This window comes from Diadema antillarum, unplaced genomic scaffold, assembly GCF_040938485.1.
Source record: "Diadema antillarum isolate AM-2024a unplaced genomic scaffold, OU_Dant_1.0 scf00000068, whole genome shotgun sequence".
Classification (NCBI taxonomy): Eukaryota; Metazoa; Echinodermata; class Echinoidea; order Diadematoida; family Diadematidae; genus Diadema; species Diadema antillarum.
In genome coordinates this window covers 384,761-408,677 of record NW_027270957.1, presented here as the reverse complement: position 1 = coordinate 408,677, position 23,917 = coordinate 384,761, and the positions used below count along the sequence as shown (strand labels likewise).

At 37.0% G+C, this 23,917-nt stretch overlaps 1 protein-coding gene across 1 annotated transcript in view; it reads left to right on the top strand.

The window, feature by feature from the left end:
- Positions 1-2,617: 2,617 nt before the first annotated feature.
- LOC139716637 (synapsin-like) overlaps positions 2,618-23,917 on the top strand; it is a 38,425-nt gene continuing 17,125 nt past the window's right edge. The window contains exons 1-3 of the mRNA XM_071628165.1: positions 2,618-2,629; positions 4,688-4,750; positions 9,029-9,171. Coding sequence (XP_071484266.1) covers positions 2,618-2,629; positions 4,688-4,750; positions 9,029-9,171 — 218 coding nt within the window. The remainder of the gene's footprint in view (positions 2,630-4,687; positions 4,751-9,028; positions 9,172-23,917) is intronic.

The following is a 23,917-nucleotide window of genomic DNA, read 5'->3' as shown; positions in this document are numbered from 1 at the left end:
TCACTTTGCCTATTGCATCTAGGCGGTTGGATTTTACACAGGCATGGTAATTTGATTCACATTTCACTTGCACCGTATTGTGAACCCCATTCCCATACCCAATTCCAGTCTATCCCTTTCACAAAACAAAAGAGACTGTATTTCAATTGATTTACCTTCTGTCATTTTGATTACTACATAATTTAGTATTAATTCTTGGTGTATATGCAGTGGTTTGCTTTTTTTTTAATGGGATTATTGAAAAAAGTATCTTTCATACACCTAGGATATTTCAGTACATTGCTATATACTCATGAATGTGGTTACTCATTACAAATACTGCAATAATGTTAGTGGATTATACTTCACGTAGGAGGCATTCCTACACTTCCAAACAAACTTTGATGTAATGCTTTCAAGAAAGTTATTCTCAACAAGGGTAATGTTATCAAATTCTGAGAGGTTTTTTTTTTTCCTTTGAGAAGATAATAGTAGATATAAGTGTAAACATCTTTCTTTTTTTAAGGAGCTTTGTGTATGGATTTTTAAGTTTTATCAATCAAAATCAGAGTGCATCCAGACGGTTAGGAAGAGTGTAGGTAGAGGAAATTTCACAGGAAATTTCACAGGAATTCCAACATTCTATCAAAAGTCAGCTATAGTTGGTGTTCACAGTGATATGACTGCGAAATGGAATTGAAATTAACTCTAAATTAATTGATAAACTTCTTTGAATGATCAAGCATGAATATATGAAGAAAAATAGTTCAGTATACATCAAAGTGTAGCATTTTCCTTTTGGTTGAAATCTACTAACATTCATCCATTACCCAACCCCAGTGTATAACATAACCTTTGCCATCCCCAAAATCCTTGTGTCCTGTGTGCAACAAAGGCATGCTGATCTTGTTGTGTGTTACCAAATGTCTCTGGTCAACCCTAATTCTTCACTTATTTGTCTCTCTTGCCTCTTTTCTCTCATACTTTTTCTGCTGTCTATCATCTCTTCTTTGTACTTGTTTATCTATCAAGACATCTGTCTTTCAATATATCAATCTACTTTGTATGTCATGAATCTCTCTCACTTTGTCTTTATGACCATCTTCATCATGTACACCTGTATAGAAAATATCACTTTCCTTTCCTTTTAGTGTAAATATTTCTTAAGATGCATGACTAGCCACTCATTCTTTGAACATCAATGTTTTCCTGTGCTCTAGAGTTTCACTAGTTTCTACAATCATCTCATCTATAGTCATGATTTTCACATCTTTCTCTCTCAATCCACTTATATTTCTTAATATTCTTCTTCTGTTCATTCTTCATTTTCTTCTCCTTCTTCTTCTTTTGTTGGTGTTCTCTTTCTTCTGTACCTCAATCAGTCACCCCGAGTGGTAAATGTGCATAGTTTTGTATGGCACAAGTTGTTTGGTGTGGCATGGGAGCTAGCTAACTTGAACGTACGAGTATATGTTTTGCATCGTCTGTAATCCCCGACTGTTCATTCACTTCCGTGGCTGCATAGATCCACAGCAAAGATTGTGGTCTCTCAAGAAAAATAATAATGAACAAAATTGTGTTTTTAGTCTCCATTGTGTAATATGGTAATATGATATGGTTTAGCTTTCCACAACTTTAGCCTTTGCCCACAGACGCTGATTTTTTGTTTGTTTTTATTTGTTGTTTCATTTTTTGCCATCTTTTTTTATGATAGCTCCAATGCATCAGATTCTTTTTTTAGAATAAATGCCACTCAAAAAAAAAATGCAAATGTATGTGGTACAAGGAAAGAAATTAGAGCCATTGTGTCAGTGTTATAGTTGTTCAAACTTAAAAACAAAACAAAAAATATAAAAGAATAAGCAATCTGTGATGCAAAATGCAGAGTGCCAAACTCTCATTACTTCGACCACATAAGTGTTTTTCAAATCACACACACAAAAAAATTGTAATGCTTGTCTGATGTTTGTGTCTACTCATGTCTCTTTCCCCTAATCTTCCCCTGTAATTTCTAGTCTCATATATCTTTCTGTAGATCTTTTTTTTAAACTGAAAACCTAGGAGAATGTATTTCATGTTGCAAATCCATACTTTGGAAGTTTTGTGACTCTGGTAGACACTTTGAGTGGTTGAAATTGTGATTGGTATAGTTGAGATTTCTGTGATAGTGGGAAAAAGTAACTGCTTTAATGCAAGTGGCTTCGTATATACTAGAACTCCTTGATGGTTTATCAATTTTCAGCAAAATGGTATAGATCTGGACTCAATCTCACTAGCTTTATTGTTGAAATTAATGAAAGCATAGTCCTAAATATATTTATGTTATGGAATTTAGGAATTCATACCATTATGTAAGGGTGACTGATTCTTTTAAAAAATTATCTAGACAGTCCTTTGTCTTCAAAAATCTGAAAAATCAAGTAATTTGTTCTCAGATTTAAGACCATTTACACATTTCAGGTGATTTAGTCTGTAAATCTTTATATGTACAAATTTGCAGCATTTCTTGTTCATAAGAGAAATACATAATTTAAATGATGCTCTTTTTACACCAGTATAATAGTTGTGCCATAAGAAAAACAAAACAAAACAAAACAAAAAGTAGTCAAAAAAGTATTTTGCTACTCTAAAAGTAACCATGTCAAATCGAGTATGAGATAGTACAATTGCTCACAATATGATGCTGCACTTGTTTTCCATGCTGGAAGTTGAACTATTGTGTGTTGAGCTTGTAGTAGAACATTAGTCTGAGTAGATTTTCATTCATTGTCATCCAGGATAAGAATAGTACTGTCTTTAAAAGGAAAACATTATTAAATGTGCCATTTTTGTTTGCTTTAGTAATGGGAGTTTGTTGTTCATCCACATCATGACTGTACCGTGTGTAGAAAAGACAGTTAGTTGACAAAATTAATGTTGGCTGTGTGCATTCGACGTTGAGAGCCTTCTAAGAGCAAGTGTTCACTTACGACAGAGACTCTCTTCTCACTCTTAATAGCAGTTAGGTAGATTCCTCCTCCCCTCCCCCTCCCACCATCACTCATGCCTCTTTCACCTCTCTCATCCTGCTCCACCCCTCCCCCCACTGTTGCCATGTCAACCACAAGCTGCTTGTCATCACGCATTCTCCGGTGTCCTGGTAGTCATCATGAGATCTCTGTTTGCTTCAGCGAACCCTTGCATTGAAAATCAAGAGATAATGACAAAAGAAAACTCACCTTGTAATGATGTTTGTGGCAGTGAAATCTTGAGAAATGGAAAGATTTTTTAAAAAATGCTGTAGATGAACTTGTTTGTTTGTGCATTTGTGCAAAAGTGCATTTTGTCTCATGGTGTAATTGCCACTGGTGCATCCATCTAGAAACACTTTTTAGTCTTCATTTTAGGGAAAAAAATATTGGTTTTTGTTGCATTTGATTGAAATTTCTCCTAAATATATTTTGGAGAAAGTTGTGACCTATCACCGCTTAAGTGTGGTAATTTTGGTATCTTTTTTTTTTTCATTTTATATAGTGGAAATCAATTGTTTCCTGTGAGGTATATCAGAAATACCACTCCATTTTTTTTTTTCCTGTGGTTTTATGATTTGTCCCACAGCATTTCCAAAGACAGTTTAAAATACAAAAGTAATAAAGAATGACACCAGAAAAATTGAATTTTAAGAAAATCTGACGGATTTCCACTTATTTCCTAATCAAATGAAGCTTACAAACAAAAAGATTATTTAAAAGAAGAAATATGACTGGACGTTTAATCATCTCACGTCTCTTGTGGGAATACTTAACAAAAAGAAAAATAGAGAATTACTTTAACTATAGATACCCTTATAACTTCAGCTTGAGTATGTTGGACACTAATACTATAGAGGATTAAACAAAAAACTGATCTTTACAGCGTACTCTTTTTATGTCAGTTGATTGAAAACTCCTTTGAACTGCATTTGCAGTTCAAAGGAGAAACTCATTCTGAAATCTATAATCTGTTCTTGTTTTACTCGTCCATTCTAGGGGAGAGATCAGCCTCTATCTGTATATTTTGTTGCTTGTGATATTGTGCTGAATTACTGCGTAGGAGATTATGTCTTGATTTTTCGTGACCCAATCCCTGTTATGAATTACATAGATTCGTCTGTAGTTATTTTTTAACATAGCCATGAATTTCAGCAACATATGCAGTGCATCAGTATATGGCTGTTCATGGATTTTAGGGTCCATTTATAAAATGCATCACATGAGTGCAGCATTTGAAATTTCACATATCATTCTTTGTATCATGGGATTAATTTGCTGAACTCAAATTTAAGTGACATCAGTCTTATGCAAAACTTACGGACTGTAATTATTGTCAGGCATTCGATAAGATATACCAAAACAAAAATGATAAAGCAGTATTTTTTTAAATCTGTTTCAAATTGATAAGATTGTGCCTAGATAATGAGAGTTCAAAAATAATTTGGTGCTCACATCTGGGAATTTATGGATGATTTGATTCACAGTTCTCCATTGTTAAACTGTAGCCACTCTTTTTCAAAACACTTTAGCATGAAGTACCCCAACCAATAATGAAAACATTGCAATACAAAATAACTTTCTTAATTTCGTATTCATCCATGATGTTTGAGGAGTGATAAAACAGCTGATTCCCATGTCAGAAATAAACTTCTAATGTTTTTGTATTTTAACTTGTCCTTTGCTCTGTTTTCTTACAGCTCACAACGCCAAAGTTTCCTGTGGTAATAAAGATCGGCCATGCACACGCTGGAATGGGAAAGGTAAAGTTGTTTCCAAATAAATGTCTTCACAACAGACCAGTGCCCTGACCTACAAATTTGTTAATTAAAACCATTTGGTATCAATGTTTCCATGCTAATTACAAATGGTCCTGTTTAACACCAAAGGTCAATGACTCACTGAATTAAGTTCTGTTAGTCACAATGTCAGTATAACACACAGGAAACAGAGTACAGGCTAGGTCAGGATCAATTACGGTCCTACGTTGTCAGCTGTTAATCATTTCGATGGGACAAGAGAAAGAAAGAAATGGTTGGCTGCACACCAGAATTGAATCTTCCAGTTATTAATTCACCAAATCTAGTGTATCAGTTTTTGTTTTTGTTTTTGTTTTTCAGGTTCAGTTCTAATAGGGGTAACCACAGACCCTCCCCCCCCCCCACGCCTAGGTACAATAGACCCATTCAACTCTTTCAGCACCGCTGACAATTACATTGCATGCCATGTCAATAACAGTCCTTAGAATGATAAATAAGTAAACAGGGTTCTGTTAGATCAAACTCCAGAAAAGTCCAAAAAAGGAAAAAAATATATATATCGTTTTGATAATTCTTTGTTGCAGAAAGAGTTATGATTGATTTCAAACATAAAAACTAAACATAAGTACCATGAATGAAATACAATTTTAGGAATACATAAAAATCAAACATAGTCGTTAATAAGGGTTACAAAAATAGGAATCACGACAGATCAATTTTCACATTGTGATAGGGATCTTGATAGTAAATTATTCATTGTGTGTGCACACACAAGAATTTTGGGTTTTGCATCATATTGCAAAAGTTGATTGTCGAAAAGATAATAATTCTTAGTGTGTGTGAAAGGGCCTTTGGTAGCAAAGAGGGATGAGAAGTGTGCCTACGTCAAAGACAAGGGTCTGGAGGTGAGGCTTTTCTCCATCCTACCTACTGCCCAGAACAGTTTCCAGCCACATCTCCCGCAGGAAACTAGATAATCCTGCCCCAGCTTTCCAAAAGGGAGAAGAATTTGATACCCAAACAAATCGGGTTAACGCAATTCTAGGAAAACACATCCTTGTCATGATTTTCCTTTGTTTGTTCGTATTTTGCAATCAGCATGAGATTCAGGCTGGATATGTGAATAATCATTAATCAAATGCATTTAAAGAGGCATTTCATAATCCTGATCACAAACCAAAAATTCCTGCAGTCTGGTCTTTTGACACATAGTCTCACTACGGCCCCGTTTACAGTGAGTGAAATGGCCGGGCTCGGCCGTGGCCGAGCCCGGCCTTCATTTCATTGTAAACGCGCAGAAGGCCAAATGCGGTACCAAAATCGGCCGCGCATTTGGCCAAGCTCTGGAGGTAGTCGAGGCGGCCGAGCCGCAGCCGAGCCCGGCCTTTTCTCACTGTTAACGCAAACTGGGCCAAATGCGGTACCAAATTTAGTCTGGCTTCCAGACCCTCTGCCCGTACTATTTCGCTATTCAGGATATTAACGCCCGTAATGTCGAAAACTAGTAGTTTTGTCCTACAGAGGTCTTTGCCTTCAAGGCGGCGACTTCGTCAAGTCACCGCGGAGTCCAGTTGGCAAAGGGTCTGGAAACCAGACTATACAGCATTGCAACTGGCGCCCTCCCAATAATAGAGTTTGTTTACAGGCAGAGCGCCACTACAACAAAATATTTAAAGGTTTGAATTAAAAGCCCGGGCCAAGCCCGGCACTGTAAACAGACAAAATTGCGGGGCTGAGTACCGCAATTGAGGCTGGGGCAGGCATTAAACACAGACATACAGTGCACTCCCATTGTAACAAACACAGATATAACAAATTCCAGTTACAACGAAGTAAAAATTCAGGCCGCAACTTAATCAGCTCTATGTTTGTTATTGTCTATATCGTCGGTTGAGAATGATAAGGGCGTTTTAAACCCATAGTGTTCAAGACCACTTAACGCCCTTCTCATTCTCAACAGACGATATGTTGGGTTATAACGAAATTTTGATATAACAAAGGAAATCTGCCGATTCCAAGGACTTCGTAAAAAACGGGAGTCCACTGTAGTAGTTTGTTAGGTCATAAACAAGAAACACATGTGACTCTGTCTTGTCACTGCTATTGTTCTCTAATTAAATTTGTACATGAACGAAGTGTGTCACAGTCCAGCAGAGGTCAGCCAAAAGCTCTCAAGCCAGTGGTATGCCAAGCTCATCACTGCTGTTGAGAAATATCACATTTTTGAAGCGTGACACAGGGGGGACAAAAACAAGCAGAATGTCCACTCTAGTTTGTCACAATAGCATGACCTGACAAAACATCTGCCCATTTGCCCAATCAGCCATTTTTCCCTCCTCCACTATGCATCACTTGAGTCTTCATAACCCTTTCAGTACTTGAGCTTGGAGTGCACACATGGCAGGAACATGGGGGAGGATGCCTATATTGACCAAATTAGCATCAAAGGGTTAAAGGGACATTCCAAACAAGTTTCATAATTTCACATCATGTAGTACATAAATTGACAACTCCATGTACAGATTTGTAGAATTTATTGTGGTTCTTGAGAAGAGAAACAATAGTTTGAAAATCCTTAAACAACTTACACTGAACAAGGATGATGACATAGGAGGTTCACATATTTCAGAAATGTAGCAGTGTAATTCCATTACAATACCGCTTGCTTCCGAGTTCACCTGTGTATAATATATGCATGCCTTCTTCTTTTGTTCTGCTTCTTTGAGCCCCAACTCATGCATTCTTATGGTGACTCTGCCATGTCATCATCCTTGTTCATTGCAATTTGTTTTAAATTTTGAAAATATTCTTATTCTTTATTCCAATTATAACAAATTCTGAAACTCTGTCCTCAGTATAACTAATTTATAGTTGTTCAAATGTAAAAATCTGAAAATCATCTGGAGGTCTCCTTTAACTACACTCTTCATTTCAGGGATGTTTCAGAAAAATATCAAATCACAAACTTGACAACTCATATTTACTTCAAGTTTGAATGCAGTTTATCATTTCAATGAGGAGATACCTATGAATCATAAGACAACTGCATGTGACTTATCTTCTTAAGATGAGAATGGAACAAGAGTGGTTCCTCTTGGGGTTTGTGAATTTCTTGTATTGCAGATTTGAAGGAAAAAAAATCTCTTAACCGTCAATTTCCTATGATGTGATTGAGTGTTTAATCAGAGCTGACAGTGACAGTGACAGAGAATCTTGTGGCTTGAATAAAGGATGCAAAATCATCTTGAATTAGCCTCGAATAGCCTGTTTACAGACAGAAACCACAAACCATGGTGTAAACAAAGCACAGAAAAACACTCGGAGTGTGTGTGTTTCTCAGAGTGTGTTTCTCCTTTATTGTCTGATGTACACCTGTGTACAATAGATTATTATATAGTTTCATATATTCTTTGGAAAGTGATCTATATAAACCTTTGATTTGTCAGTGACTGCAGATTGACATCGGTCTATCACATTTGATAGTTTCAATGTATGTGACCCTTCACTTCATCACTTACAGAGCTACAAATATAAAATTGCAGAAAATTATATTTACACAAAAAAAAAACAGCCCAAATGATTAGAAAATAGATAGTCATTGTGGTTTTAATGTCTAAGAATATTTTGAATGAGAAACTCCTTGTTGCTTTTGTAATATATTCGAAATGGTGTTTTGCATTGATAGTAGTTGTGCAACACTTTTTAATTATCACAAAATTATCAAAACTATGCTTACAATTACAATTAATGAAATGTACTTGTGTTGTTGTTGGCTTTCTTACCTTTCTGTATGAGTTTTTTTTTTTTGGGGGGGGTGAAACAGAAACATCACTAGATATCAATGTTTGGCAGCTTTGTCAGGCTCTGATATTTAGCAGGTGGCAATTTGAAAAAAAGGTAAATGAAGAATAAATACTTCACATTGATAAAACATAGGTTAACTGAGATATCTTGGATGTTTTCTGCAGCCTACAAACATGGCATCTTTTTTTTTAATTGCAAGTTTCTTTAGCTTAGTCACACAAATATGTGTGAATGTACACACACCAGCACATGTGTGTAATATTCTTTAATGGTTTTGTAATGGGAGTGAGCCTATCTTCAAGGATAGCTACCTTCAAGGATAAGCTTCGTCGTGTGAACGCATGTCATCGTTTGGGGGCGAGAGCTTATCTTCGAAGAGAGCTATCCTCGAGATTAAGGATGACTGTCTGAAAGTAACCATTCTTACACTTGTTACTATGCAATATATTCTTATCATTTTTTTGTCCCTTTTGACAGGTGAAAGTTGACAACCACCAAGACTTCCAGGATCTTGCCAGTGTGGTCGCCATCACGAATTGCTACGCCACCACCGAGACATTCCTCGACTCCAAGTACGACATCAGAGTACAGAAGATCGGCAATAACTACAAGGCTTTCATGTGAGTTCTGTCGTAATTCTTAACTTTACACTGGGCGAGCAGCATTGAAGTTGATAGTTATCAGCATTTGTGTATTGGCAATGTGTAAAATTTAAAAAATCCTTTAACACACACACACACATACATGCAGACAGACACACACATACACATCCTTTCACAAATTAGCCTAATGACAAAGGCACATTATGCAACGTAAAATTATATTATAACTAGAGAGGGGCCGTCAAAGGCGGCAGACCCACGCCTAAGTACAAAGTCGGGGTAAACATAATGTGCATTCGGTCATCTACCAGAATTCGGCCACTTAATTGCCAGTGTGCTTTATCACCAGCCAGTGAGTTCTACCAAAGATCGTACACTGAAGTGTACGATCTTTGGTTCTACAGTCACATCACACGCAAATCACATAATTACACATACGGTATTAACACTCATTCACGTACAGGAAAGTCCTTAAGTCTCCTCCAAAAATCCATCGAAAATCCCAAATTCCACCGTCAAAAGTGCAGAATCGGAACTTTTCCAAGCGCGCGCGAATTAAGTCCAGTTTTAAGAGTATTGTCTACGCGACGGGTCGCGGAAAAAGCGCTAAAAATCGAGAAATACGCCGTTTTCTTGCGGGATATTTTGATTATAGCAAGCCGAGAGTGTGATGATATCAAAGGTCGTATGAGTGTACGATCTTTGATGGTATCCACAAAAGCAAAAAAGAAAAACAAAATTTACGTACCCCCTAGGCAATTACCCCTATGATTAGTGTCTACGGGAATTATTCAATGCAAGGGTTGAATGCAAATGTCTACTGCACCAGTATTCGGCCACCAACGAGCGCCGCAACGTCCCCGGTGCAATTTTGCACCAACAGTGTAGAGCGCGATGCATTTTCAGCGGCCTTGCACACGCATTGACATTGAGCACGCATATCGTGCAGTGTGACTGCGACCGAGCAAAATGCTCCTCCAACGAAAAAAAACAATCAATGTTAATTTGAAAAATCATCAAATATCAAAGGTCGTATGAGTGTACGATCTTTGATGGTATCCACAAAAGCAAAAAAGAAAAACAAAATTTACGTACCCCCTAGGCAATTACCCCTATGATTAGTGTCTACGGGAATTATTCAATGCAAGGGTTGAATGCAAATGTCTACTGCACCAGTATTCGGCCACCAACGAGCGCCGCAACGTCCCCGGTGCAATTTTGCACCAACAGTGTAGAGCGCGATGCATTTTCAGCGGCCTTGCACACGCATTGACATTGAGCACGCTTATCGTGCAGTGTGACTGCGACCGAGCAAAATGCTCCTCCAACGAAAAAAATAATCAATGTTAATTTGAAAAATCATCAAATATCAAAGGTCGTATGAGTGTACGATCTTTGATGGTATCCACAAAAGCAAAAAAGAAAAACAAAATTTACGTACCCCCTAGGCAATTACCCCTATGATTAGTGTCTACGGGAATTATTCAATGCAAGGGTTGAATGCAAATGTCTACTGCACCAGTATTCGGCCACCAACGAGCGCCGCAACGTCCCCGGTGCAATTTTGCACCAACAGTGTAGAGCGCGATGCATTTTCAGCGGCCTTGCACACGCATTGACATTGAGCACGCATATCGTGCAGTGTGACTGCGACCGAGCAAAATGCTCCTCCAACGAAAAAAACAATCAATGTTAATTTGAAAAATCATCAAAATACGGGCCAGTTTGTGATGACGGAGAACGAACTTTCATAAATCTAGAAGGACATAGTCCCTCAAATAGGCCTAAACGTAAATTTCGGAATTCTTACGAACATTTGAGCAGCGAAGTCGGATCGTTGGGGAGTTTATGTCTTCGTATGGTAGCGGAAAATCGCAAAGTGAGAAACGGGAAATTTTCGGAATGGTCACTATACCATGGGGTCAAAACTTCAAGGTCACACAGAATTTGCAAGGGTCAACCGATTATCACCAAAATCTAATCGATTCTTTCCTGTCATTATCCAAACATTCCCTGAACATTTCGTGCAAATCCGTTTACCCGTTCTCTTGTTATCTTGTACACAAACAAACAAACAAACAAACAAACAAACAAACAAACAAACATACAAACAAACAAACAAACAAACAAACAAACAAACAAAAAAACAAAAAAAAAAACAAACAAACAAACAAACAAACAAACAAACATACGGAACCCTTTACATAACCCCCTGCCGATTTTCATCGGCGTGGGTAACAAGTAATAGTCTGGGATATGTGATGAATTGTTGATTTCCTATTTAATGAAAATGTGTATTCATTTCATTAAGTATGCACACACACACACACACACACACACACACACAGAGTTCTGTTTTAATGTAACATACATATCTTGTTATAGTATGTGAGGATGTACATCATTAGAAAGACCTTAGTTTTGTGCTGAATTGTTTATTACTATTCACTAAAAATTGCTTTAATTTATCCCAAAAAATGATATTACTGAAACCATGTTAAAATGTTCACCAAAGAGTACAATTTGGTCACTTAAAACAGCAACCACTTTTCAACAATGTACTTGAGTGTGTTTGCATTTAGGAATGTCTTCCTTTTTTGACTTCTAGAAATATCAAAGCATCACTCTGTTCATCAAATTTCTTTAATAAATGTTGCTTGGGGTAATTTTTTGTTAAACTTTATTTGATTAGCAATTTCAACTGATGAATAATATTTCAAATGGTATCCTGTACATTTGTATGGAAGAAAGCTGCTACAAAAAAATATGAAAATATAAAAGGTATAAAATTGCAAAGCAAATTGGAAAATTATTCCTTGTATTGCTTGTCCCAAAGTATCATATCATCATTCACAAATGTACTTGCTTTATTATGATTTTCAGGATAAAAAAAGAAGAGTTATACCTATCCTGTAGCAGTGTTGCCACCTGTGATGTTCTTTACAGTTAATCCATTCAAGGTTATTGGAAACTTGTCCAGCAAATGTCATCAAATATCTACATGTATTTCTCGCACTGGAAGTTCTTTGATTGCACCAAACATCATTTCCTGGCAGTGAGAAATTGATGTTTTTGAATACCAATTCATGTGACAGAACATAAGATATAGCAAAATTAAATTTTATAAAGACAGTGGAAGGAAATTTAACCAAAAATACACATGACTCGTGATGAAAACAAACAAAAAAAGGATCATAGTTATGTTTTGTTTTTTTGTTTTTTTGTCATGAGATCAAACCATATAAAGCACTTATTTATAGGTCAAATGCAGTATTTTCAGTTATCATACATCACTTGGGAGGAAACAATACCTCAAAGAGGGCTTGCTATCACATGAAATGACAGTAATCAAGCATTTATAGAGTACAGCTGTCAGCGAGTCAATGTCATTCGGGGTATTCGCTGTTTTCATTCAGAGGCAAACTGGAGGTAAAATTCAGCTCAAAACCTGTCAACATAAAATGCACTAATTGAAATATCCTGATATGTAAATCAAGCCCCTGGCTTCAAGTGGGGGGAAAATCTTTCACCAGTCTAAATTGGAATCTATTAGCGTGCAAAAATAAACAAGGTCACATGGAATAAGAATTGATTTTACCAAGAGTCCAAACAATTTTTGTTTTCCTGCACCTGACCCAAGAGTGCTTTCCGAGGGGTCCAAGTTTTGAAAATTAGCGCAGAGTTTCTTTCCTCTTTTTCCTCGTCATTGCTGCGTCAAGTTTAGGCAGGTTGACAGATAACGGTGACCGCAAACTTTGTGTTTACAAATTCCTTCCAGTGATTTCAGTTAGTGCATTGATCTCCTTGGTGTTGTAGGAGGCTCACATGTGCATATCTTTTTTTTTAACTTGATAAATGATTACAAATTAACAAGAGGAATCTTGTTCATTAATATCCATGAGCTATTGTAGCAGTGGAATATAAATTGGAACATCATTAAACAGAAATTAAGCAATTTTGGTGATCCCAGTTTCATCAAAGATCATCATCAAAACATCTTTTTTATTCATCAATTTACTTAGTCTTATTTCAACACGGTGGCCCCATCAGTAGGCAAGTACTGTTCTTCCTAGGGGTCCTGAATACATAAAATCAAAAGATTAACTATACAATGACATTTACATAAAAGTGTAACATACGTAAGCAGGTACTGCTCTCCATGGAGGCCCTAAATACATGCAATCAAATAATCGTTTGTTAGTTTATCCTATAAACACACAAAGATATGGTAACCGATCCTTCACATCATCAGCTCCTACTCTGAGGGATTCATTACCCCACACAACAAGGAGTTTATCTTCCCTTGATTCTTTCAAGAAGGCTCAGAAAATCTTCCTGATAAGGCATTAATGATTTTATATTTTATGTCAAGCGCAAAGAGAATTAGTGATAGTTATTATGCACTTTATGAATATGAATTATTATTATAACTATAGATATAATGTCACAAACAAGTTTTCTGCCAATTCAAAAGTTGATGTATGTGACATTACTGAAAGTGTGTACAGTATCACTGCTCCAGTTTGAATATGCATTTAAAATGACAGTTTTATTCATCAGGTCACATTAGAAATTTTGTCTATTTCTAGTAGGACTGAGATCTACAGATGCCTGTTTCTTCTATGTACGATAGTCTGAAATTACTTTTCGCTGTGATGATATTAATATTCTCCCTGTGAATCTAACCACTGCTTTCATGTGTAGCCGCAGTTGCTATGAATAACAGCGTAAATGCTGTGAAAGGGAGTCTCAAGTTTGATGGAAAAGCCGCGAGGGAATGTTGAATGCATCATTGCCTCTCACAATTAAACATGTGTCACATCAACTCAGAGTGTGAAATATTTTGAGGGTATGGCCTCAAAGCCGCGGATTGTTCTCGAAAAGGAAACAGGTGTACATTAGCATGCAAATTAGCTTTCAGGGACAATTAATCACTTCTGTAGTAGTATCAGAGGTGTTGCACATGAGAGAAAATTTGTCATTTGAATGATTCAGGTGAAGAAAGAAAAACACTGGAATTACGATTTTGTAGGATGTGTGTATACAAACTAGAATCATGATTCAAATTGCGATCACAAATTCCAAATTCTACTACTGGGGTACAATTGTACATTCCACTACAAAACAAAATTACTCAAAATCGCAGTACAGATTCTCATGTTTACGCCTTGACCTCTAAAACGTGAGTTTGCAGGCGGCTCTCACGTGACCTTCCAACCAACTTCCGCCGATAAACCACACACCACACGTGTATAAATAGTTCATACTGACGGTGGATGCATAGCATGCTAAACATTCACGTTTCATTGACATGCCACAAAGGATTAGGTTGCACTTCCTTCCGCGAATTAATCAACTCACAGTTTCCAAGATACTGTGTGTACAGTCTGATCATTCTAATAACAAATTACAATCATTATTCAAAAATGAATAAATGCAAACCAAAATAATTTGGTATATCAAGATAACCTTTGTAGTGGTCACAGAAACTATGTATTTATGTATTTGCACTCGGCAGTAGCTAAGGATTATTTGCCAGACAGTTCAGCATCTGATTTACTGACCACCCGAGTCCAGCTTGGCTCAGAACTTCAGTCCACCACAAAATTGTGTGAAGATCTGACGTCTTTTAAAAGGGATGGTTGTTTACCTACCTCCTGTGTCTTTTTGATATCTGCAGCAGTGCATGCTACTGTAAAACCAGAAATATGCATGCATTTTCACTAATTTTGCAAGGAGCCTAGATTCCCAAAGGTAAAATGCACATGAAAGTTTTGTCTAACTATGCACTAAATGCCAGTCGCCAATTCACGAAAGTTTCATGCCACGAAAAAAAAGGCTGTCGCTCCAATTCTCGAAAGTTTTATGCTGCAAATGTTTTTGGATTTACAGTAGACCCTATATAAACAATACATTCACATTCATAGTATACCTACACCTACATACCTATACATATCCCAGAAACCTGGTGATAACATGATTCAGACGAGGCGAATCTCGGAGTAAACAGGAAAGGAAGTAAGCGGATTGGCTAAATGAGCAGTGACAATGTTTGCTGTTTTGTTGCATGTAGAAAAAAACTATAATGTAAAGAGACATGTATGTGTCATTGGTAACTGCAGCTGCTCATGCAGTGCCGCACAACCACAATTTTGCTTCTTTGAATATTTACTCTCTGTCATGTGACAGTTTTGAATGTTGGTGGGGTGGGGTGGTTGAAGTTTCCAGGCCACTTCCTAGTTAGATTAAATTTGGGGGGAAGCAACTCTAAAAACTGCAAATGGTCTTTTCTGACTATTCCAAATTCTCCAGTTTTTTTGCTGTCATAACCAATCAACACATTCCTCCTCATTTCTTGCGGTATCATCAATCCTGCCATTATTGTGGTAAAAGGGGGAGGGGGAGACTGAAGTGTACTGTCACTGGCAGACACGAGAGATGCTGTGACTTCAAGTTTTTGTTTTCAAATGGATCTCATGTAGAGCAATGCTTAAAACAAGTGCCGGTCCAACGGTCCCAGACAGGTAAAAATCACTGTCAGGCCAGTAACTTGACAGGAATTGCCAAATTTACTGGTTTGACATGAACAGTTAAAAATAAATAAATAAATAAATAATCATAAGAAGAAGAATAAACAAATACATTGTCCCTGCCAGTCAAAAAAAATAATGATAATAGGACCAGTAAATTTCAGGTTCGGACAAGAAACAAAAAATGGGTTAGGAAATGGCATACTTTATATTCAGCTGGATGGGTGATGTTCATCATTTCCAAAGGTTTGTTAATCTGAATGTTATTTGTTGAATGAATTTGTTATTCCGAGAGTTCTTTATTCCAATGATGAAAATAGGCTCATTATTCCAAAGGGTCATTAATCCCAAAATGAAACAAGATTTGTTAATCCAAAAATGCATAGAAGGTGTGTACCAATGAACCTTCAAAAGTACAAACCTTATTTCATTTTTAGATGGATCACCCTTTGGAATAACAAGCTGGTTTCAGATTAATGAACCTTCAGAATGATTAATCTCATGTCATTTTGGGATTAATGAACCTTCAGAATATTGAACCATTCAAAGAATGAAGCTTTGGAATAACAAACCTTATTTCATTTTTAGATTAATGAATCTTCAGAATAACAAGTGTATTCCAACTAGTCAGGCATGCAAATATTAATTCTTTCATTTATATTTCCATTTCCAACAGAAACATATAAATATTTTACAGAAATTGAATACATAAATTTCATCACAATACATAATAGAGGATAAGTTTACAGAATATTTTAAGTATACAGAAATGCTGGGAATGGGGAAGAATGCTAAAAAAGCAGTGCTTGTATGGTGCATTTCCCCCCATGCGTAATACAGCCAATTATATGACTGATATGCTGTTATACATAAAAATTGGAAATACAAAAGAAAGTAAGATATTCTGTCTCATTTAAAGATTATGTTGGCACATGTCTAAACCAGACAAGGATGTCTTATCATATCCTTGAACATGTGACTCACAAAGTAAATATATGTTACGACACAAATAAGCATAAAAATGTAACATTGACAAACATGCACATGCACCAAATCACAGAATTATTAACCATTTATGGGTTTAAATTTGATTTTTTTATTGTTGGCAATTAACCCTTTAAGTGCCCAGGTTCCTAACCTGTTCCGTACGTGAACCTGGTGGCCTGCGTATTAAGTCTATGGGCATTTCAGAATTCAGTATGGAACTGGTTAAATTTAACCTTTCAAGCTTTTTCATTAGCATTCAGTATATATAGTCCATCTAAACTCGACCAAGTTGTAAAGTTAGGAAGCCCGCTCGGGTGTAGTAGTGTGCCTCAGTCAAGCAGGAAGCGATTGTTACACTGTATTATACACTCAGCAAAAAAAAAGAAAGTAAACACTTTTTCAGCTTCAACTTTCTCTTAGATTATTTGGCTAATATTAAAGTTTTATATACGATGTTAAGGGTAATTTAATTGGCTATCAACCTAGTAGGTCAATAAAAAGGGAAACTTTATGCATGATTGAACACATTCGTTTTTCTTTTCCAAGGCACAAAAATAAAAATTGCAAAAATGGACAAGTTGTTATTCAAGCGTATGTGCTCTTCCATATAACAATGAAACAAAAGACAGATTCAACACAATAAGAAATGTAAATTAATTTACAAAAATCAAACTATGATCTCTTTAATGTCTCTGTAACCCTCCAAAGATAAAGAAAGACAAATAATAATGGAGGGTAATGAAGAATCTTTTGTCAAATCCATATTGAAAGACATATGAGAAAAAGCAATGGTAATGAAGATGGTCGAAATTTGAAATGTTATTCCAAATTAAGAAAATTTGAAATAATATTTGGTTCTTGAATTTGTCTCATGAATCCTTAAATTCCTTAGATAAAACAGGAAATAAAGATATTCTGTCCATTTTATCACTTTTGCGGCTTACTCCCTATGTCATTTAAACTTTGAGTTGACAGAAAATTCCCTGTTCCCCCTTCAGTTTCCCCACTATGTTTTGTTTGAGAATATAAAGAGAAATAAGAGAATGAAAGCTTATTTCCGCTATTTCATTCATATCTCTCATTGCGTTAGATTGGTCTTTCGTTATCATTGTTATCTTGAAGGGCATTTGCTTGTTAATTTCATTATGTGAATTTCTGCAATCTTTACTTTTGTGCCTTGGAGGACAAAAACGAATGTGTTCACTCATGCATAAAATTTCCCTTTGTATAAACCTACCAGGTTGATAGCCAATGAAATAACCTTTGATATGGTATATGACACAATGATGAGAATCTTCTATGAAAAATATGAACTTTTTTTTTTTGCTGAGTGTAGAATAGGAAATATCGTATTCTTTCTTCCTAGACAATTAATTTCAAGAAATATGAACGTACAGTTTGTATATATGCTACCAATCATCTCTTCTACATTATCATAATAGCCATAGTCACATTCTTCATCACAATTGGCAAAGTTACGATAAAAGAGTACCAGTGATAGAATACGGTAATTATGATCCATATGAGGTGATTTTGCTGAATGGTACATTTTGTATATGTGTCATGAAATTTCAAATCAATGTCTTTTCCATTTTTTTAAATACAAAATCATACATGTACACATGATACTAACACACAATTTGTAGCATTGACTTTCTAAAATAGGGTTTACATACATCAACCTTGGCAACCACTGCCAAAATATTCTTGAACCCATTTATTTAAAGGCATAGCTTCAACTTTTGATAATTTCTGTGATGGAAAAAACGTGAATCATGTACACGAAGCTAACAGTAATATTTTTTATTTCACTGTACAAGGCTTTCATATCTCAAAGACATTGCATTTGTTGCTTGATTGGAAATTTTGCTTGTGCACTTTGATTTTCAATGGCATCTTCAGACAAAACTACAATCAATTCTGTGAGCATAAAAGGGGGATTTGCAAACATGAATGAAGAGTGCACTGCAACTTGTATGCTCTTTTTATTCTGGTCAGTAGTGTACCAAATGTACCTGCCTATGATCAGTTGCTTTTTGATAAGAATATTCCTATGTTTTCAAGAAAAAAAGAAAGATGATTCTATCGAATATCAGAATTTGCAAGTAGCTTTTCACTGAGCCACCAGTGTGCACTTTTATTGACACTCAATGGTACGTCCAGTTCCGTATATCATTCCATCACTGACACAGATAGTGAATATATGTACATGGTCTGTAGGGACACACAAAAAGTACTTAACTGGGAACCTGTGTGTATTTTTGGTCACTTTGTTTACAGCACATTTCTAGTGGTGATTCAGTGTTTTTATGTGTCACAGAGTTCTATTTACCTATTTTTTTTTTCTCTCTGAGGACGATGATGGTCAGTTGTCAGCATTGGGAAATAAAGAACAGATGGAGAGAGAGCTTTTGACAGGCAATTTTTGCTTCTTTTCCGACGCTCTGTCCACTCCAACCACTCTTGCCAAGCCAGTCCCACGTCTTGGCAGCCGCGAGCCATTGATGCGGTTTTGCAGTAGTAAATAGCAGGAACTTGTCGAGGTTCCTGGTAGTGATAGCTAGGAGGCCACTTTCATTAGGGGAAGAGGGGGTAGGGGAAAAGGATGGCACAGCGGGCTGTTGTCGAACAGGTTGGGTAAAGTCGTAGGCCCAACTCTAGGAGCGTGATCTTGCTCCCAGGGATTGCCCACCTCTACAATACTGTCACTCAATGACCTAATCAGGAGAAGCTACTCGAAGGCCGATGACAGGTAAATTTCGGCTAAATAGACTGGGAAATACCAACAAAGAAGGAGGGGGGGGGAGATAATGGGAGGGTGATATTCAAAGAGCACAAAGGGCCTCAAAGACTCTTTGGTGTTTCAAGTTCTTGGAGTGACTGCAACTTTTTAACCCATTAAGGATGGACTGATTTTGCTATAACGCATTTCCCATAGACACCTACCCAAGTATTCTCGGGACTCGTCTTCAACAGGTTTTGTTGTTGTTTTTGCAAAGGATACCATGATCCCCTTCCCTATTTTGTAGAACTCACAATGAACCCATTTGTTACTGCTTTCTTCATATGTCATTGGTATTGCATGCTGCATAGTGACCAATCGTAGGAACAGAGTGGGCAGGAAAAAAGGGGAGGAGGGGGGGGGGGGAGTCACCCAGATAATCAGCTGGCCAGAGTGTGTAGAGTGTTGCCTATTACATGCAAAGTACACTAATGGTACACTTAGTCATCATGACTTGCATGATATAATAGAAAGCCACCTTTTATAGATACATGATGCATTTTTATCAGAACCAGGCATCATTTTTATCTAATACTATAAATACAGGTTACCTTGGGCATACTTTTCTCCCCAAATGACTCTGTTCTCAAAATATATTTGGATGCCACCTGTTGCTTATCACATTATGTATTTTCAGAAATCTTATACCTATGGGTTAGGGGAGGATCAAAACAAAACCTGTTAAATAACCCTAATTTTACCTCCAATTTGATCCAAGAAATCTCCCATGAATCTGGAAGACCAAAATTTGTCCTCATATTATCAGTCAAAGTTTAAATAACAGGACTATATTTTCAATTTTTGTGATTGTCAAAGGGATCCACACCATACTGTACAATTAAACCCACACATTTCTCTAATGATTTTTATCCATTTCACAAGGCACAAAGGAACACATGTACAGCATGGCAAGAAACGAATCAGAATAGACACTTACAAATCCAATGTGGTACGATGTTTGATGTCAAGAAATCGAAAAAGAAATCTTATTATTGTGAAAAGTAGAGAATAATGTTTTCTGTGTATTTTGTTTTGTGGGTGTTTGTGTTTGCATTTGTGTATTCTAGTGTTTTAGGTGCTTTTTTAAGCTTTTAAGTTTGTAGATTGAAATACTCTTTGTCTGAAAAATAAACTTCAATCTGACTAAAGTATACTCATCTATTTTATATTAGTCACCATGACATTTGGAAGTTCTATCTATCAAAAGCAATTGAGCAAACGATCAAACCAAGTAGCTGCCCCAACTTTGACACATTGCAATAAAAGAAACATGGAATATTCAGCACTTGGCAGAATCCATGGCACGTTTTGGGAAAGGTTTTTTGGATGGAAACCACAAACAGCATTATAAAGAGCCCTGGTCGAGGCAGGATCCTGAGTCAGTGTCATCTCCAGGAATGGCAGCTGCAATTAATAATCAGTGGCTCCCCAGTCACCCCATTCCACCCCTCCACTGCCTTTGCCCGAGGGAGCCTTCTCGGCTAGGAGTGAGGGGTTGGGGACCCCCCTGAGGAGACATTGATGAGCTAATGACAATACTGTCAGGTGTCTTCAAAGGCTACTCTTATCTCACACAGACCCTCTCCGAGCAAATCATTTAATCCACTCTGCTAGAAGAACACAAAATAGAAAGGACAGACAAATTACCTTACTACACCCTGATAATCAACAAGGAGAGACATTTGGAAACTTGTACTCTTTAAGCGTGACCATCTGCAACCGCATGAAAGAAAGAAAACAAAAGAAGCGTTTCACAGTAGTAGACCTGTGATGTTGTTTACTGATTGGCTGATGATTAAAAAAAGTCTTGGAGCAAGGCTACTGGTAATTGTTGCTTGACAGCCCATCACTTTCCAGGGTAGTCTGCAATTGCCTAAAAAGATATGTGACTTAAGCTTTCAAGCATGAAAAGGAATCTACCTCTGGGTACGCAAGTGACTTGAGAGAAATGATAGAGAAAGAGTCAAAAGAGCTTCTTCTTTTTTTTTCCAAAGATGTTGACAAAGTTCTCCCGACATCATCTCATCGTTGTTGGCGTGGCTGCCCTGGATTCCCCTCTCCCCACATCTGTCATGTGACCATGTTTTCAAGAATTCCTCGTTGCGTTGCGCTTCTTATTTTCCTGCTTATTATCAGGCTCTGAATCATACCTCATTGTCATAGGATGGGACAGTGTGCAGGTAGTCTCCCAGCACAGACCTCTTAAGTGTAATGATGTAAGAATGGATAAAGAATTTCTGCACCCTTCCGAAACTTCCATAAAGAAAAAGTAAAATATGCACACCAAATGCCAAACTAGCAAATAGCAAAGTTTTGTGGCAACAGTAATATCAAAGACAGAGGGTAGTTAAATCCTAAAGTACATGTATGATTATCGGACATTATGAAAAACATAACCATTTTTACAGTTTACATTTGAAGAGATATGGAATTAGCCACATACATTGTTCATAGACATGATCAAAGGAAACTAAGACCATAAATGGTATGTGTTGTTGTTTTATTTGATTTTCTTTGAGTCATTTTAGGAAGGAACACAGGTTGTCTGCATGCAGTTAATCAAATGTCACAGAAAAGTTTATTTCAAGTTATTGGCACCTTTCTGCCAGACATATTTCAGTAAATCATTCTCAGTTCCACTTGATTGAATGAGGTCATAGTTCACCCACCACTCCATATGATTATCTAGGGGTATAGCTGAGTATGACTAATTTAAAAGCAGGCTCAAGACTGTTGTCACGAGTGACAGGATTTCTTTTATTTAAAAAAAGATGAAGAGTTCCAATATCTCAATTTTCTGAGACGGTTAGTGGGAAGACTGTTAGTGGGAAAAAAAATTATGAGTAACTACAGGTGGAAACTACTGTACTGAAGTGCAAGAAACAAACTGACATTATAAAGTATGGTGGCATGTGGAAATTAAGGAGTAGATTTGTTCATTGAATGTGGCAATGTAAAGAACTGCCAATCTTAGGTTTGCATATTCACCTTTAACCCATTGAGGATGAGTCCCGAGTATACTCGAGCAGGTGTCTATGGGAAATGCATGTTGTAGCAAAATCAGTCCGTCCTCAACAGATTAAACAACATGAGTTTGATCACAATCAGTATATGGCAAAAAATGGCAACAGTGCATCAAATATTTTTTTGAATGCTATTGAAGAGAGTTAGTACCTGGATGCAAAGACTAGACTTTGTTTGGCTGTTCCTTGTGCTCTGGAGAGACCTGTTTTACTGAAAAAGGGGGAGTTCATTAGGGGGTCACTCCCATGGTGTCTGTTGATCGTCTGCTACAAAGATTCACGTATGAAGAAACACAGGAGGAACCGTGGCATTATGAGATCCTGCCACAGGTAACGCTGACGATGTTTAACAAGATGCCCGAAGCTCAGGTCCCGGGCAGTTGGGAATCAGACATGCCCTAGACATTTGAGCGGAAGCAGATCCTAGATTAACCCTGCGATCGTGGCTTTTTAACCACGTGTGTAAACGTACACGGTGGCTGCAAAAAAAAAAAGAAGTCATATATATCCCATTCAGGATTGTAGCATGATCTCTCTTTCAGCTCTGTAAGCATATAGGCCTACTATGTTGATGGATCGGATTAGCGCTCCTGTTCAGTTGTGGTCATAAATAGTATCAGTGCAATTCACCAGATAATATTATGTTGCTTATCCAGTCTGTACCCATAGCATACCGTCAGCACTCCCCAGATATAATTATGCTAGTAATAAGGCTGTTAACCTGTTGAGGACGAGTCCCGAGTATACTCGGGCAAGTGTCTATGGGAAATGCGTGTTGTAGCAAAATCAGTCCGTCCTGAATGTGTTAAGAAATAGTACTTGTGAAAATTCATTAATCATCAACTCCATCTGGCCAGATGCTGAGGTACAGCATGAAATATCTACATACAGCTAAAAAAAAAGAACATGAAGAGACAGAGAAACAGTATGAATCTGCACAATGGCAAGAAGGAACAGATACGAGTATGCCTTTAGAGCAGATCTTAAAAAGAAATTTTGAAATTTGAAGGGGAATTCCACTTAGGAGCAAGATTCCAGGATGCATCAAGGCTTTATTCCTACAGCTACCCCCCCCCCCCCCATGAAGTTGTGCTTTTCAGTAGGCCTACGTCAAGAAACCTTCACGTGTGTATGTTTGAAGATTGCACAAATCTTGCAGGACAGTATTGATGTGTCAAAGAAGTATCATAGTTTGATACAGAATCATGTACCCAATGAAAGGTGACTTCGAAACAGCAAAGTATGATGCAAAATTTATCATCATAAGGACATTGTAGATAGCAAAAGTACATAATTATTTCAGTAGCTACTAATGACTTCAGTGCAACATTTCATACATCTCCCTGAATTAAGACTATGCTGATTCATTTTGGATGATGCGTGTTTATACCTGTTGCTGTGTTAGAAAACAATGAAATAGGAATAAAATCAACAGTTGCCCA